Source organism: Nicotiana sylvestris, chromosome 1, assembly GCF_000393655.2.
Source record: "Nicotiana sylvestris chromosome 1, ASM39365v2, whole genome shotgun sequence".
Taxonomy (NCBI): domain Eukaryota; kingdom Viridiplantae; phylum Streptophyta; class Magnoliopsida; order Solanales; family Solanaceae; genus Nicotiana; species Nicotiana sylvestris.
Genome location: NC_091057.1, coordinates 188,146,565 through 188,163,574, shown reverse-complemented (window position 1 = coordinate 188,163,574; position 17,010 = coordinate 188,146,565). Strand labels below are relative to the sequence as shown.

The 17,010-nt window shown below is 37.1% G+C and overlaps 1 protein-coding gene across 1 annotated transcript; it reads right to left on the bottom strand.

Annotated features, from left to right (window-relative positions):
* Positions 1-2,239: 2,239 nt before the first annotated feature.
* On the bottom strand, positions 2,240-15,337 carry LOC104242918 (glutamate--tRNA ligase, chloroplastic/mitochondrial). The gene is made up of 13 exons (XM_009798033.2): positions 14,938-15,337; positions 14,715-14,833; positions 12,430-12,551; positions 11,945-12,127; positions 10,606-10,724; positions 9,811-9,859; positions 9,497-9,598; positions 9,235-9,337; positions 9,066-9,129; positions 8,865-8,979; positions 3,754-3,854; positions 2,974-3,130; positions 2,240-2,901 (listed from the first exon to the last, which is right to left on the bottom strand). Exons 1-13 carry the CDS (start codon positions 15,186-15,188, stop codon positions 2,677-2,679), a joined length of 1,710 nt encoding a protein of 569 aa, XP_009796335.2. The 5' UTR covers positions 15,189-15,337; the 3' UTR covers positions 2,240-2,676.
* Between the last annotated feature and the right edge of the window lie 1,673 nt (positions 15,338-17,010).

Here is a 17,010-nt window from a genome sequence, read left to right as displayed (position 1 = left end):
TTTCATGTAAAGATAAATTTGAGCGAAAATACTGTTCAAAACCCGGAAAATACACCAGTATATTATACTGGAGTTCCAGCATAAGTATGCTTGAACTCCAGCATATTATACTGGAGTTCCAGGATAAGTATGTTGGAACTCCAGCATAATATGATATTGTTCCAGCAAGTATAGTTGTCCAGTATAATATATTAGAGTTTGGAGCACCGGTGCTCCAGTCTATAGTATATTATACTGGAGTCAGCAAAGTATACCGGTCCAACATAATATACTGGAGTTCATACACAGGTGCACCGAACTCCAGTATATTATGCTGGACCGGTCTTTGTTGCAGCAAAATAGTGGCTATTTTTCATTGACTTCGTAAACGCTGGCTATTTTTGAATGACCAATCCGAAAACTGGCTATATCGTGCTATTTTTTACTGATGGTAGTTTGGTCCTATATATGTTTGTTTAGGTCCAATCAACATGGCTTAACCTGCAATCGACAATTCAAATTTTCGCGGATGTGTAATCAGATCTCACTAATATTTGCATGATTTGCAATAATATTCCCTAGACCATGTGAGAGAGAAGCAATAGAAGAAAATATAGGGGGAGAGAGAGTAAATAGAGAAGTAGGAGCCTGTTTGGATGGGCTTAAAAGATGGTTTGACCAGCTGGTGAAATTCAAAAATAGCCAGATTTACAACTGGTCGTTCAAAAATAGCTCAGTTTCAAAAGTAATCGAAATTTAGCCAATTTTCATGTAAAGATAAATCTGAGCGAAAACACTGTTCAAACCCGGAAAATACGCCAGTATATTATGCTGGAGTTCCAGCATAAGTATACTTGAACTCCAACATATTATACTGGAGTTCCAAGATAAGTATGTTGAAACTCCAGCATAATATGATGGAGTTCCAACATAAGTACACTAGAATTCCAGCATAATATACTGGAGTTCCAGTAAGTATACCGGTCCAGCATAATATACTGGAGTTTGGAGCACCGGTGCTCCAGTCTCCAGTATATTATACTGGAGCCAGCAAAGTATACTGGTCCAGCATAATATGCTGGAGTTCATACACAAGTGCACCGAACTCCAATATATTATGCTGGACCGATCCCTACTACAGCAAAATAGTGGCTATTTTTCATTGACTTCGTAAACGCTGACTATTTTTGAATGACCAATCCGAAAACTGGTTATACCGTGCTATTTACTTTTTAACTTGTGAAAGTGTTTGACAGCCATAAAAAAGGCTTAAAAAAGTTAAAATCTAATTTAAAAAAAGTCAAAACCAATAAGTTGGAAAACCCAACTTTTCGAAATTGGCTTAAAAGTCATTTTTTTTTTTGACCAAGTATTGTTTTGACAGCCATACTAACTTTTTTTTTTCTCCATTCTTGCTGCAGCAACCTTCTTCTCCATTCTTTTCTCCATTATTGTTACAACGTACTCTGCTTTCTTCTTCCTCTTCTTCCATAACTTCCCTCTCTTTTCCTTTCATTTCTTTCTTTACACTTCATTCATTATTTTCCCCTTTTTTTTCTTTTTCTTTTCCTTTCATTTATTTGTTTACGCACCCCTCATATTTTTTAGTAAAACACTTTTACATTTGGTTTACTAATAGCAGACCAAATATATATACTGCTCCTTTCTGTAAATTTCATAGGTCGTAACTACGACTTTTGTGGCTAATTTGCCAACTTTTTCTTTTATCCTTTTTTGGGGTTTTCATTTTTCAACTCAAGAATAGTAGCAGCAGCAACTCAAGAATGGATTTGATTAACAAAGAAAACGCGTAGAGGGTTTATGACATTTGTATTGAAAACTAAATCCGATAACTTTTGCCTAGATCCGATATTTGTATTGAAAATTTCATTAAATATATAAGCATATTTAACTTGAAAACTAATTCATTAATCCAGTTATTATTGTTTATTAACTTGAGATTTCTGTAGGAACTCATAAACTTCTGGATCCGTCTCTGTCGGCCTTATAGACCTGTATATCACATGCATAACTTTATATATCATATTGGATCGTCCTATATCGAATATTCTCTTATATTTTATTCCAATTATCTCATGACGGCCTTTCCGACACATTTACGCATGATAGTGTAATAATGAGAACGCAAGAAAAGAAACTTAAGTATCTAGAGAAACTAACTCATCAAATGATGGAACTGCAACCGACAGTATCACACCTAATTCCACTGTTTAACTCTACCAAGAAAGTGAATGCACGGTTTAGCACTTAACCCAAAAAAGATATCCTTGTCAGTCACAGAAAGTTATACATGTAGAACAATAAATTAAATACATAGCCATTGTGAGTATTCAACGAAACCCAGTTTGGAGCTGCAAATATGCCCTGCTATCTCTTCTACCATTGTTCTATGACTTGCCCCAACCAGCAAGTGGCAGTAAGATATCAAGCCGGTCACGGTCACACCATTCAAAAATTAAAAGTACTTACGCACTCAACACGCCCTTACCCCGTGGAGGGGGAGGGGGGAAGATACAAAAAGGAATACCACTAGCTACGGCAGCCCTCTTCGTATTCGGAAGAGAGGAGGTGCAAATACAAAAGAACCCCACTCGTTAGCAGCCCTCTTTGTTTCTACAAGGGAGGGGAGAGACAGAAGGCATAAGATCGAAAATCAAACCAAAAATTGCCTCAATATCAATGAGTTACAGCACCAGCAGACAGAGGCACATCTGTGCTGAACGACTCCCATTGAACTTCTCTTAATATTTTAAATCTTTCATCAAATGTCACAAACCCAGCTTGAGGTACTACAGAGCCAGATGTTCCAGCTTTATAGAGCAAAACTGTGGTGGCCCCAATATCAGGTCCATGAAGCTTTCCTGTTAGTAACACCCGAAGGGGCATGAAGAGAGATTTTCCCTGGTACATAAAGCAACCTTATTAAATACTGAAAAAGAATCTTAAGGGAAAAAGAAAATACTCAGATCTAACCTTGCGCTTCAGCAATTTACCAAAATTCTTCACCCACTTTTGCCATCCAGGTTGGCCTTCTGCAAGTGCACCAGAGAGCTCGCCACTGTCGTAGGCAGCTAACAAGCTCTTAGCAACTTCAGAAACCCCATCTTCTAAGATTGGTTTTCCTTCAGCGCTGCAAATGGCATAGCGTATATCATAATAAGTCAGTCACATACTATAAGCTTTTCTCCTTTAACATCATTTCAGGCCTTCTAATAGATAATTGGTTGCCCTTTACAAAGAATCAATGTTTTGTTGAATTGTCTTTTGTATTCAATTTGTAAAGGACTAAATGGGGAATCATTTTTGTGGAAATTATCTTTTCTGTTCGTCTTGTAAATGGGGATAACCATCCTTTTTGCTATAATTAATACCTTTACTTATTCGAACAAATTAAGCTCATTAATCAACAAATATTTTCATTAACGCCTTAATGAATAGACCAAGTTGAAATTGTTGAAGACATAATTAAGTAAATAAAAGTGTGTTCTCTCTAACAGCTTAAGCTTTTAGATGAGATGGTTACACACTTCAACAATGTACCAGAGCAGACTGAGGTCTTGGGGTCGAGTCTCATCGCACCCAATATCAAAAAGAATTTTCACGTGCTTGGCTCATCAAAAAGAATCAAGTTCGCATGTGAGGGGCGCGTGTTGAAGACATTTTCTATCTAGACTATTCATTCTCTTTAACTAGAGGACTTTTCATCTATAAGCATCACATAGTACAGTTTCTCAAGAGGATTTCATAAATCACCTCGCCAAAGTTTCATATAAAGGATAAGATAGCAAACTTGAAAGCGCTTTCTCTGAATCTGTTATCAAGTCAATCCCATCCTTCAGGAGCAAAACAGCATCCTGTACATATAGAAAAGTTAACAGGTATAAGAACCATAACTCCAATGTACACTAAACATCAACTTTTGAATTGATGTTTAACGAATAGCACTTATGCAACAGCCATTGGGGAAAGGGGGGAATATTTTCAGCATTTCAAAAGTTTCGATCATGTTTGACATTTAGCTAATTCTGTACCTGATGCATCCAGAATCATACCAGCAAACAAAACCGCCAGCTGTGTATTCTACCTTGACTAATTCAACTTTTGCAAAAGTTCGGTCTGATTTTCAGTTAGTGAATTTTGATAACTGAAACGGAACCGTAATAAATTCCGTACGGTTTCGTTTTTTTCATGTTTGGTTTGATTTAAGGGAAAAGGTCCGAATTTATCCCTGTACTATTGAAAATAGTTTACATATATCCTCCGTTATAATTGTCGTCTAAATTTACACCTACCGTTAGTACAGTAAACAAATTTGCCCTTATACCTAACGGATATCCACAGTGGCCATCTGACGCAGTAAATAAAATGCTAAGGTAGAGTCCATGTCACCATTTTTTACTAATATCTTATTTTTTACATTTATCAAATTAGAAAATTTAAAGAGAAATTGTCCCACATTTAACCTAGTTTTGTTTAATAACTCACTCCCTCTCTCCTTTAGCAGTTATCGGCGACGGCGAGATCAACAGGCCAGTTAACCAGCAAATCAGATCTCTCTGTACTTAACTCTCTCCCTTTTTTTCCACCCTCATCTCTCTCTCTCTCTCATATACTGTATCCGCCTGCAACCTACACGAAAACACCCACCAGCACCAGAAACCAAATCTGTCCGAACACCACCGGAAGCCACCAGACCCAAAAACTCTTCGACCACAATTTACCTTTCTTGCTTACCCAAATTCAGATCCTAGTCGAAAAAAATGAAACGACAGTGAACAGCACTGGCCTAAAAAACGGCAAGTCGGGGAAATACAAACATAGATCTGTCCAAAAATAAGAAAAGCAGCTCCACCACCAGTATCTTGCCGGAAGTTGCTTCGGCATTTGTCGCCGTTAGTAGCAGTGTCTGACATTTTCTTTGCCACTATTTTGCTGGTTTATTTCTTAATTGGATATAATTGATTTGAATAATACTACACTGCTAATTAACCTTGGCCAAGAAAACAAGCAAGAACTTTCAGATCTTGAGTCCTTTTCTTTTTAACAATCAATGAAGACCTCGATTTTAGGTGATCCTATGTGATCGATTCAAAGATAATGAAATTATCTAAAGCTTATTCTCGACCTCAACTTCTTCGACTGTGCCACCTGACATGGCTCTTTGTAAGGTTCTGATAGTACTTTGCTTTGAGGATGAAATTTGTAGAAGAAAAATATGTTAAATTGTAGAGAATTTTTTCCAAGGGTTTCTCTTTTTTGGGACAATTTCTTTTTAATTTTTCTAATTTAATAAATGTAAAAAATAAAATATTTTTAAAAAAATGGTGACTTGGACTCCACATTGCATAAGGATGCTCCAAGTGGCTAATCGATAATTTTCTTTGTACTTTCCATGCTAGAGTTGTAAAGACCCGTAAAATTCTTAACCAAAACTCGGGTTTTCGTGGTGCCGAGTTGGATTTCGGCGTTATTAGCGGTTCGGACCTTTTGGATTGAACCGTACCCTTCAGACTTGGAGGAAAATGTTGCTCAAAAGGACGCGTTTCTGCGGTCCATTATGCGGCCGCATAATCACTCTGCGGACCGCATAATGGCCGCAGAGTGCAACAGAAAGTTGGCCAATTTTGAGGCCAGTTATGCGGCCCAATTATGCGATCGCATAATCGCTATGCGGGCCGCATATTGATCGCATATCTGCCCTGAACTTTTGCGAAGGGAAGTTCTGCGGTGCATTATGCGACCGCAGAACAGGTGTGCGGACCGCATACCGGTCACATACACAGTCAGAAAACTCAACTTCCTAAGGCCCTTTCTGCGGTGACTTTGCGGGCCGCATAACCATTATGCGGTCGCATCTGTGTCGGGGGACCCATTTTCTTAATTTAAAACCCGACCCTCATTCCATTAACCCCACCCCCCCCCCCCCGGGCCATTTTCAACACATTTCTCTGATAATTAGAGTAAGAGGGAGGGGTAAAAGAGAGGGGAAGGGGTCTCCATCAATGGTTCATCAAATCTTGGCCTAAACATCTTGAAGATTAACAATCAAGGCACCTAGGTCTCCCTCCCAAGAGGTAAGCTTCTATCACCCAAGCTCTCAATTCTATATTGTAGCTAAAAGGGACCATTAGTGAGGTAATTCATGGGATTAGGGTGGTTACCTTGCATGCATGTGATCATAAGGTATGTGGGGGAGTGCTAAAACAAAGATAGGAAAGAATGGGGAGTGGGTTGGGGGAATCTTCCACTAAAAAGGGGCCATGAGACCCTAACTCATAATGTTTGATATAATGCTGAAATGAGCTAGGGCTATGATCAATTTCCTAATAATGAGTTCAATTGTGCTACATTGTTAAATAGATTGAAGGTGCTAAAGGTTCCGGAACTTGACGTAGGAATTAGGAAAAGACTCAATTAAGGTATGTATGGCTAACCCTTTTCTTCTTAGTGTTGAACTCTTGGTGTCCAATAATTGGCTTGAGTTCCGAGTTGACCATACTAGATGGATTGCCTTAATGTGTTGGGTTGAAAGATTTTGTTCCAAATTTGTTCCGAGTGTCTACCCTGAAATGATGACGGTTGAAAATGTGATTATGTTCCCCAAGTGTTCTTTTTCTTTCCTTATGTGCGCATGCCTTATATGATAGCACTTGTCGTCATGGATTATGAAGTTATTTGAACGAACAATAAAAGGGGAAGACTTGAATTATAAAAATGTGTCCAAGTGCCAAGAATTACTTAATAAATGGGGGTGTTTGTGCCATGTAATGGAAAAATGGAAAGAAATGTGAATTAAGGAATAATTGAAAGAGGTTATGTCCCAAGTGAGATGGCTTAGCCAATCGGACCGAGATCAGACGCCATGTTGTACGCATGGTGGCATTTACGTTGGATTTCTGATTATCATTGTGAATTTGGATATGTCTCACTTGGGATGGCTTAGTCGGTCGGGCCGAGACCGGACTCCGTGTAAAAACACGGTGGCATTATGGGTTGTGGTACTTGACACTAAAGATCATTAACCTAAAGAGATGGAAAGATTTAACCGGAACTATGTAAATCTTATTTGGTGTTCCCTTGTAATTCCGTGAAGTACTTGTTGATCTCATAGTTGCCTTCTATTTGTTCTTTGTTCATCCTATTAAGATTTGTGTTTGCCTTACATACTAGTACTATTCGACAGTACTAACGTCCCTTTTGCCCGGGGCGCTACATCTTTGATAGGATGTAGGTGGGTCTATCGCAAATAGCGCTGATTGCAGATAGTGGTGCTCTCTTTCTCTCCTCACAGCAGTCTTGGTGAGCCCACATTCCTCGTAGGGGTTATGCAATCCTCCTTTTATGTAAATTTTCATATTTTAAGGTATAGCCGGGGCCTTGTTGCCGGCATTGTCATATTGGTCTTTTGTATCCTTAGAGGCTCTGTAGACAGTTATGCGGGTCATGTATGGGTGTCGAGGTGGTCATTGGATCACGTTGTATTTTGAAACTCTTCGCTACTAGATTGTCAACTGTATGTAATTTTGGAAACTTAACTATGGCATATTGTGTTTAAGTAAAAATGAACTAGCAACGTTTATATATTTATATAACTAATCTCTCCCTTGTTTAACAATTGGTGATGCATTACTTCTTCGGATTATGAATGAGTCGGGTAGGAAAGGCTGGATAGGCTTGCTCGACCAGGTTCACTCGGTTGCACGCCGGTCGCGCTCCCCGAGGATTGGGGCGTGACAAGAGTTTAGCCCTATTTGTTAATTGTCCTCAGCCTAGCATTGAAACAAGTGAAATTAATGTTTTGCAATGTTATAGCTACAACTAAGTTTCAGGAACATCACTAGCCTTATATCCCCCAGATACCAGAGTTTTAAATCAAAAAATTAGAAATTTAGGATTCTTTTACATCAACAAACATCAAATTAAGATTTTCAAGTTTTGATAGAAGGTTGTTAAAATTGCCATCCAACTCCTACAACCCCACAGTTTTATGGATCGAAATATACTGAAGCAACCCTGCCATGAAAACACCTTAATGTGATATACTTAGAGAAATATACCAACCTTTCCAACATCAAGTCACTTTTACATTATGTGACAATAAATTTCTTAATTAGCTTGCTAGTTAACAGCACAAAGAATGTGTTTCACACTCCTAAATTGTAAGTCAAGTTCCAAGATGTTTTGACTTTCCTGATAGCCTCTAAGGATAGTACATTTTGATATCATATTACAATTTTCGTTCCAACTCTTTTATGAGACATTTAGGTCATAAATTTATAATGTTTTATAAGGTACTGGGGTATCTTTTTTTCTTTTTCCGGTAACTTTGCATAGAGACACTATCTGCAACAATTTATAACTTGAAGATCCGACCCCAGAGAATCTTAAGTTATCCTAAGTAGGATCTTGAGTTTAATGACTTAGTGTCATATCCGGCACCAAACATCCCTGATTCATTCAGTCATGCAAAAAGAATCCCTGATTTAATTCAACTGGCTGTGTTGCACTAGGTCTATCCAGAATCAGCCAGCCAAGTCGTAGCAGACCACCACATGGTAAAACAACTACCTATATTGGTACTGCTGCTTGTTGCATTTCATACAAGGGTCTGCAACCACTTTATCCCAACTTGCACCAACAGTGCATTAAGAATAAGCTCCATCAGAAGCTATCAGTCACAATACATAAGAAGGTGCTCCCAACCATTAACACGGAACTGTCAGATCACATCACATTGCACAAACATAGTTTATTCTTCTTGGATTGGTAAAACTTAGAAGGGATAGGAAGAATGAGAGTTAAACTCTTCATCGAACAGGCTAGAAGATGTGGTGGAGAAGAGAAAAAAAGAGAAAAAGTTCTACCTGTATAAAGATTCCTTGTGATTCTGTAGTGATGCCTGCATCCTTCCACCTTTCACCAATAATTCGGTTCAGCTCTTCAGATGGTAGAGATCTCAAATGCTGACCATTCATCCACCTGAAGTTCATATTCAGATTTTAAACAAGAATCAAGAAATGTAAAACCAAGAAATCCTATCTATATAGCAGAAGAAAATATAATACCTTAACTTGGTCGAATCAAAAATGGCACCACTTTTGTTTACACGTTCAATTGTGAACTTTTCAACTGCAAATGAGATGAGAAGCTATCACACTTGAAAGGCAAATAAATAGAAATGAATGCAAGCTAAAATTAGCTATGTGAACATCAGCATAGAGGCAACCAACTGACCAAGTTGTTCAAGAGTGAAGAACTCATTTTCTGTACCATCACCCCATCCCAAAAGAGCTAGATAATTCACCATTGCCTGAGGCAAATAGCCCATGTCCCTGAACTGTCAGGGAAAAGGAAAACACTGAGATTTCTCCCTTTTCCAGTTCAAAAGGAAAGGGTAGAGAAAATCCAAAGCAAAGGAAGAACATATTTTGCCCGACATGTAAACCCCTAAAATTGTTTCAAAAGGGAAGCATGCAATAACATGTCAGCCATTTACCTGACCAACTGAAGTTGCACCATGCCGTTTAGAGAGCTTGCTTCTATCAGGTGCAAGAATTAAAGAAACATGCGCAAAGTGAGGCATCGGAAAACCTAGTGCCTACAACAAGGTAACAAGGAAATTTCTCCATGAGCTTCTAGAAGTGAAATCATATACCCAGAACTGCCTAAGGATTCTTCTCTTCTTTTTCCATTTTCTTCACTCTCTTTTTCCCTTTAGCTTTTTTTTCATTTTATTTCTTCTCTTCTTTTTTTTTTTTTTTTTGGGGGGGGGGGGGGGAAGAAAGGGGAGGAGACCGAGAAAAGCAGTACCTTGTATATTAATGCTTGCCTTAGAGTATTCGGCAAATGTTCCTCCGCTCTGAAGCATCAAGATTTCATTAGTGCTCGAGTGCCAAATAAACAATTCAAAAATACATGCTACATATTGAAAAGTGGCTGTATCCTGTGCAGAAAACAAAATAGTACAACCTATGTTACAGCGAGTCATAGCCTCAGGTACAAATTATGGCATGGGTAAGCTCGGTTTTTAGCAAGGTTTTTGTACAATCTCAAGGTAACCATGTCATACTCATTTGACAATGGCGTATCAAGGAAAACGAATGAGTTTGTATAGTGATAGCACACAACTGAAAAGGAAACAAAATTGTTCTTGCATATGTTTCTATATAAAAAGAAAGTTCATGTATAATAGTCAGTTCCTGACATTTCAGGGCCTCATCAGTCCATGTATAAATTTCACACAGACACACAGATATATATATATATATATATTTACTTCTTCGTATAGTTACTTCTTTATACTTTGACTCCTCTTAATGAAAATCCTGGCTCTGCCAATGGGCCTCACTACCACCAATCTTAATCCACCTTCAAGTGGAATAAATTTTGTTAATCATCACTTCATAACGCCATAATATTGAGAACTAATTTAAACACATATTTACATCATGACTGATGTTTCATTTTAACAACTAAAGATCACTACAATCATATTACTCTCTTTGTCGTTACTCAACTTTTCAATGGAAATTTTACAATGCCTTTGTCCTATAGAGTATAGCATCAGTTCTGTCATACAGTATTGAAATTAGATTTCTCTAATACCTTATGACATGGGAGATTGCCATAGTAGCATCATCAACTGTGACACAAAAGTTGTAAACAGGTTGTCCATTACTTCTCATGATCACAAAATCTCCAAGTGTGTCCAAGTTCCAACTGACCTTCATGAAATTGCAACAAACTTAGTCCACCATAATAACTGAGATGCACTAGCATTTTGCCCGTGCCTTGCATGAAAAATTTCCAGCATTTTTTACTTTCTTGTCAAAGATAAGAAATTCACAGTTATGTTATTTCAACCATTTCCTCTTCTTTTTCTGATAGGGAAAATAAACTTTTATTCCATTGTCAAGTACCAAGCAGGTATTATTACACAAAAGTTTGCAGAATTTATAGGACTTCTCAATTAAAGGAATACATGGATTCCAACAGATATTCTAGTCCTACTGAGTTCTTCCTAACCCAAAAATATAGATTCTGTAAGCATTTAAACTTTACAAAAGGTAACGACAAAAAATTATTCTTAAAACATCTATGGTTCCTTTTCATGCTGTCCAGAAAATATACAAAGGGACATTTCTCCATAATTTCTTCAGCTTCTTTGTGCACTGTCAGCGCCAGCTGATATAGATAGCAAATTTCAATTTAAAAAACTTCTTATCATTACCACTTCCGCCTATCGTGCATCATTGAGAAAAAAGGGGGGAAACAAAAAAGAAAGAAGAAAGAAAAATTCACAAGAAATAAATATGCAATGATACTTATGTATTATGGTATTAGCTTCCTGCAGTACCTTTTTTATCTAGTTTCTAATATCACTAAGTTCCACTCCCTATTTCCCAATCTAGACTATTGGTATTCTATAGTTCTCTTTTATCTAGTTTCTACAATCTCCAAGTTCTAATACCCTAGAACCCCAAGCCCATAATCACCAGATCACCACACAACAATTACAGAGTTTGAAACCACCAATTGATGCCCTAGAGAAATTAGCCCATCTATCCAAATAAGGCATTGGACTCATCTAGCCATAGCTCTTACTTTAAGCAAGAGTCACCCCCAACTTAATTATTCCCTACGAAAAAAACAAGTCAGAACCACCCCCTTTCTTCCCTTTTTCCCCTTGAAAAAGTACCCCCTTTCTTCTTTTGTTTCTAATCTTCTAGAAGATACGAGGAGAATATCATAACACAACGTTTTAGCAATAAAATTGCCATTGTTAGCTTGGACGATATCTAAAAAAAAATTTCAATTTATTCACCAGTTGGCGGTTCAACATAATAAGTTTGGACCCGAATTATGACAATAAAAAAAGAAAGAAGCACCAGCTTAGATGGGAATAAATTTTACTGGTACAAATTAGTTGAGAAATATCACTAACTTCACCACGAATGAGGTCATCAATTTTTAAGCTCCCTTCTTTTGGTACTCGAAATCGGTATGTGTATGGGGTCCCTTTTGCCAGCTCTTCTACCACTTCCTCCTCTGTAGCACTTGCCCACCTCCCAGTGTATACTGGAGGCAACTGCTTCAACTTTGCAATCTCTTTCATCTTTTCTAATTCCTGCACAACAGAAAATGCTTTATTATTACACTGTCATTCAATACGATATACTAAGACCACAAAATTGGACAACGTATTGACCCATCAAGCAGATAAACAATGGAGCAGTTTAAGAGGCATCAAACTTGTGAGCATCATGCTCCTGAAACTAGTCTAATAGATGGAATCCAAAAGGATTCTGTAGCACAAATATCTGCTTCTGTGAACTTACATTCTAGATGTACAGATTTCTAACTCTCAAAATTCACACTGTAAACCAGCCAGCATACCCAAGGAAAGAAATGAAAATTCAATACAATCACCTCATTTGAGCAAAAACATCGATAAACATGACCGGATTGTAAAAGCTTTTCAGAAAATTGCTTGTAAAGGGCATTCCTCTCAGACTGCCTGTACGGTCCATATTCCCCACCAATTCCAGGACCTGCAAAAAAGATGTCATCATTTTTTTAAATATTTTGATAGGTAAAAGAATATGTCATCAATAATTGTGATGACTTAGAAATTAGAATTACATCTTAAGAAAAAAGAAGGGTGAAATATAAGACAGAATTTAAGACTGTCCCAATGCCACAATGACGAGCAACAAGCGACGAGGATTTGATTCCTCACCTTCAATATAAGTCTCACCTTATAGCATTTGCTACTAGCTAGTTTTCCTTATTGCGAACTTAAAAACAGCATTAGCCTGCGGTTTTCCTTATAAAAAAAACTTTAAAGCAGAAAATTATAAAGGCAACAAGCAATTAACAGGTCACAAAGTAAAATAAAGAGAATGGTTCGAGTCAAAAGGCATGCTTTCAATCTGCTGATTGATAAGGAAATCAGTATTGCGCAAAGCTGGACCAGTGATGGTTAAAAGTTATAAATTAGAAGATATTTTAAGGACTGGGAAATAGAAAGGGTTGCACAGTTATTACAAGTTCAGAACCAAATTATACTAATTTTTGCTAAAGAAGGGGAACTGGAGGAGGAGCCTTGGAAGAAGCTATGGAAACAAAAGCTGGATATCTGTGGGTGGATTGCTTCACATGAGGCATGTTCTCACACAAGACCTTTTATGTGAAAAGGACATAGAAACTGTAAGACATCCTTTTTTACATTGCAGATTCACAGGACAGACATCAGGAGTAGGTTTTTGAACATATATGGCATCAATTGGGTGATGCCAGGGACTGTGAAACGAGCGTTAGCTTCTCAGCAGGGCTGCAAGATGAGAGAAGAAATCAGAAAGCTATGGAATGCTATTCGTTACACATTTTTGGACAGTGTGCCAGTGTGCCTTGCATTAATCATAGACATTCTGAAAGGAAAATAGAAAAGATTTTCTCTTGTAAAGTATAGATGCTTATATAATTTAAAGTGTTGGCGAAAAGATACATTTTAAATGATAAAGAGTCAATGCTGGAATTCATAGATAGTCTCAGCACTACGTGAAGTAATTCCCAGCTTTTTGTGTAATTTTGTACTTTCACTACCTCTTTGGTGCTGACTTTTGTATATTTTTTATAAGGTAAATAATTGTTGTTAATAAAATTGTCTTACTTTTAAAAGCACATATTTAAATTAATGCGAACGAGTCCGTAGTTTTGATTTTGACTGTGTTGAAAATATAACTAAAAGAATAACTGTCACACATTTCTACATGGTGTCAGAGCAGACACAAATCCTGGGTTCAAATATCACCGCCACCCATAATTAAAAAGAATATCCACATGTTTGGCCCATGAAAAAGACAGGCTACCATGAGAGGAGTGTGTTGAAGATATAACTAAATGAATAAAAATGTGTTATCTCTAATAGCTTAAGCTTTTAGATGACATGCCCACACACTTCCACAAATCGCGGCATTCGAAAAGTCCGTGTCAGCTTCATTGGATCAATTTATGACACTAATTTTAGCTATTGAGCTTTGTCAGTTTTGTATGTGCAGAATATCAACAGGCTTGTCCAAAAGTTCCATTCTAAGGACGTTAAGAAGACAAGCCAGAAATTGTGCATCTTTTTGAGATACATCAGGCATTGCATTATCCAGACAACTCAAATTGAAGCAATTGGATGTCAACTCCGGCATGTATGACATGATTGATCAATAGATCCACCTTTGTCATATATTCCACACACCACACTAGATAGATATCATATTCATGAAATATGATTCACTTTTAAGATGCCTTGGCGGTGAAATATTAGACACGCGAGACTCAAAATCTCATGCTAATAGCATGGAGGTTTGAGTCCTCTTCAAGACATAATATTGAGAATGCTCATTGAATGAGCATTCTCAATAAGAGAGCTCGGACCGAAACGGTATATCTTGCAGCTACCTGAGCTTACTCAGCTTAGGCTCATTACTTCACAAGCCTAGTCTAAAGAAGAAATACTTTAAATACTTGTTTGACTGAGACGGCATCATTTTTTATATAATATTGCTGATGAGTTGGGGATTTACTATAATACTTGTGTTACTAATAAATCTTATATAGGATGTAAGCTCAGCTCAAACCTTTAGTTACATACAACAAGACACTGACATCAGAAATCTGCAATTTAGCAAAGGGAAAGAAAGGGTGGTAGATGATAGAACCTTCATCCCAAGCAAGACCAAGCCAAGAAAGGTCACGAAGCACGGCCTCCTCAGACTCCTTTGTGGATCTTTCCAGGTCTGTGTCTTCAATCCGGAGTATAAACTTCCCACCTTTTGCTCTGTAATTTAGAGTAACATAATGTAACAGAGAAAGACAATTTAAAAAAAAAAAAAAAAGCGTTTCTCAATGGGTAAAATGGAGAAGAAAACAACCGGGACGGACCGCGCATATAAGTAGTTAAAGAGTGCAGTTCTAGCGCCTCCCACGTGGAGATTACCGGTAGGAGATGGCGCAAACCGAACTCTGACATCCCCTCCGTTCCCCGCTGAAGCATAAATTGAGAAACTCCTTCTACGGGAGCAGAGACTTTGCCGGTAACTGTGGTCGCCGCGACAGTATAGTAGTGACTGGCGGTTCTTTAACTCCGGGATCAACCTTGCTCTAAACCACGGCGCCGCCGCCAGCGTCGCCATTCTTCACTAAACTTCAGTGAAATCTGTTACCTTTCTGAAAGGAAAAGAAAACTAAATTTTTGGTGCAGCCGCGAAAAGACAAATTTCAAGCCTTCTTTCAATCTTCAATGTCAGGACTCAGGATAACGATTTCTTACGTTTTGGAATACGAACCCATTAGCGCTGCCTTCGTCAATCTTTAACCCGATTTCATTTGCCCGGCCCGCCTTAATGAGCCCGCTTGTGACGCTCCAACCCCACCTTCTGACGTAGGTGAAATTGAAATTTTGCACAAGAATGTGTTTTTCCACGAGAGGGTTGCTGTTATAGTAAGCAATCTCCACTTCCAACTAAAAGTTTGTGAGTTCGAGTCTCCCAAGAGCAAGGTGGGAAGTTCTTGGAGGGAAGGATGTCGGGTGTCTATTTGGAAACAGTCTCTCTACCTCAGATAGGGGTAAGATATGCGTACACACTACCTTCCCCAGATCCCACTAATTGGGATTATACTGGTTTGTTATAGTGAGATTATAATGGGATAAATTACATTAAGCCCTCCTGTAAGATTCACCCGGTTTTAATATCAAATACTTCTGTATTATGAAAATTCTACACAATTATTAGTTGGGAATCTTATAGAAATGTACCAAAAAAAGATATTATTTACCAATAACTAGCCATTTTAATCATACAACCAAAAAAGACTACAAAAAATATCAATGATATATAACATTCAAAAAACATAGGCAAAAAAATCAATGGCCATTGTTGTGATTCATTGAAAAGGCAAAAATAAGGCAATATAGAAAATTTGACGAAGTTTGAAGGCGAGTTAGACTAGTTTGGAGTCAAAATTCATTACCAATAATATAAAATATTAAAAAAAAAAAATAGGGCAAGAAAAAGAAGAAAAAATCCAATCGATATGGTTGGAATTCGTTGATGACATATTGATGAGGTAATACGCAAATTTTGAGCAAGATTTGAGGTGATTTGAATTGATTTGGTTGTAAAATTCGTAGTTAAAATCGAGTTTAAAAGATTCTTGACACATGTGTTGCATACGTAACTCATATACATATATACATGAATATGCATGTGATGCACATTTGATACACGTATGATACATATGTGATACACAAATGATACTCATATTATTATTTTTTTCCATGTTCATCTTCTACTTCCAATTTTCAGTTCAAACCACCTCAAAGCTCCACCCAATCATCCCAAACTAAGATTTAAACTCCTTAAGATGTACCCAATCTATTCTAATAATACTCACTCAAAGGAAAGCAAAAAGTTGACCTTTTTTGCTACAAATAGTTAATTGGCTAATAAAGGTAACAATTGTCTAATATTAGTAATATTTTATGATTTAGCCAATTTTTGAAATAATCTACTTATAAATGGACATAGCTGGTAGTTTTCCTTATTATTTTGACAAAATATTATCCTCTGTATTCTAATTTATGTGATATAATTTGAAAATATAATAACTTACTTACATTTAGAGAATGTAAGTTATTTGTATTTTTTTCTCTAAAAAATATACAAAAATTTAGTTTTTATGAATTTCTTATTTTTTATTTTAGTTGATTCTTTTATGATTCTGATTCAAAAAATTTAAAATTTATTTAGTAGATGAACGTGTTAATAGTTCGAATTTGAAAAATATAGATAACATCATGATAGTTATATATTTTTTTTATAATGTGGTGTATAAGCGTTTGATTTTAAAATACATGAAGTGCGTCTAAAGTTTAGTTGTATTATCACGATATTCAATGTAATTAACCCTAAAAGTTACAAATAAAACTCGATTACTGCTAGCAAATAGGGCGAA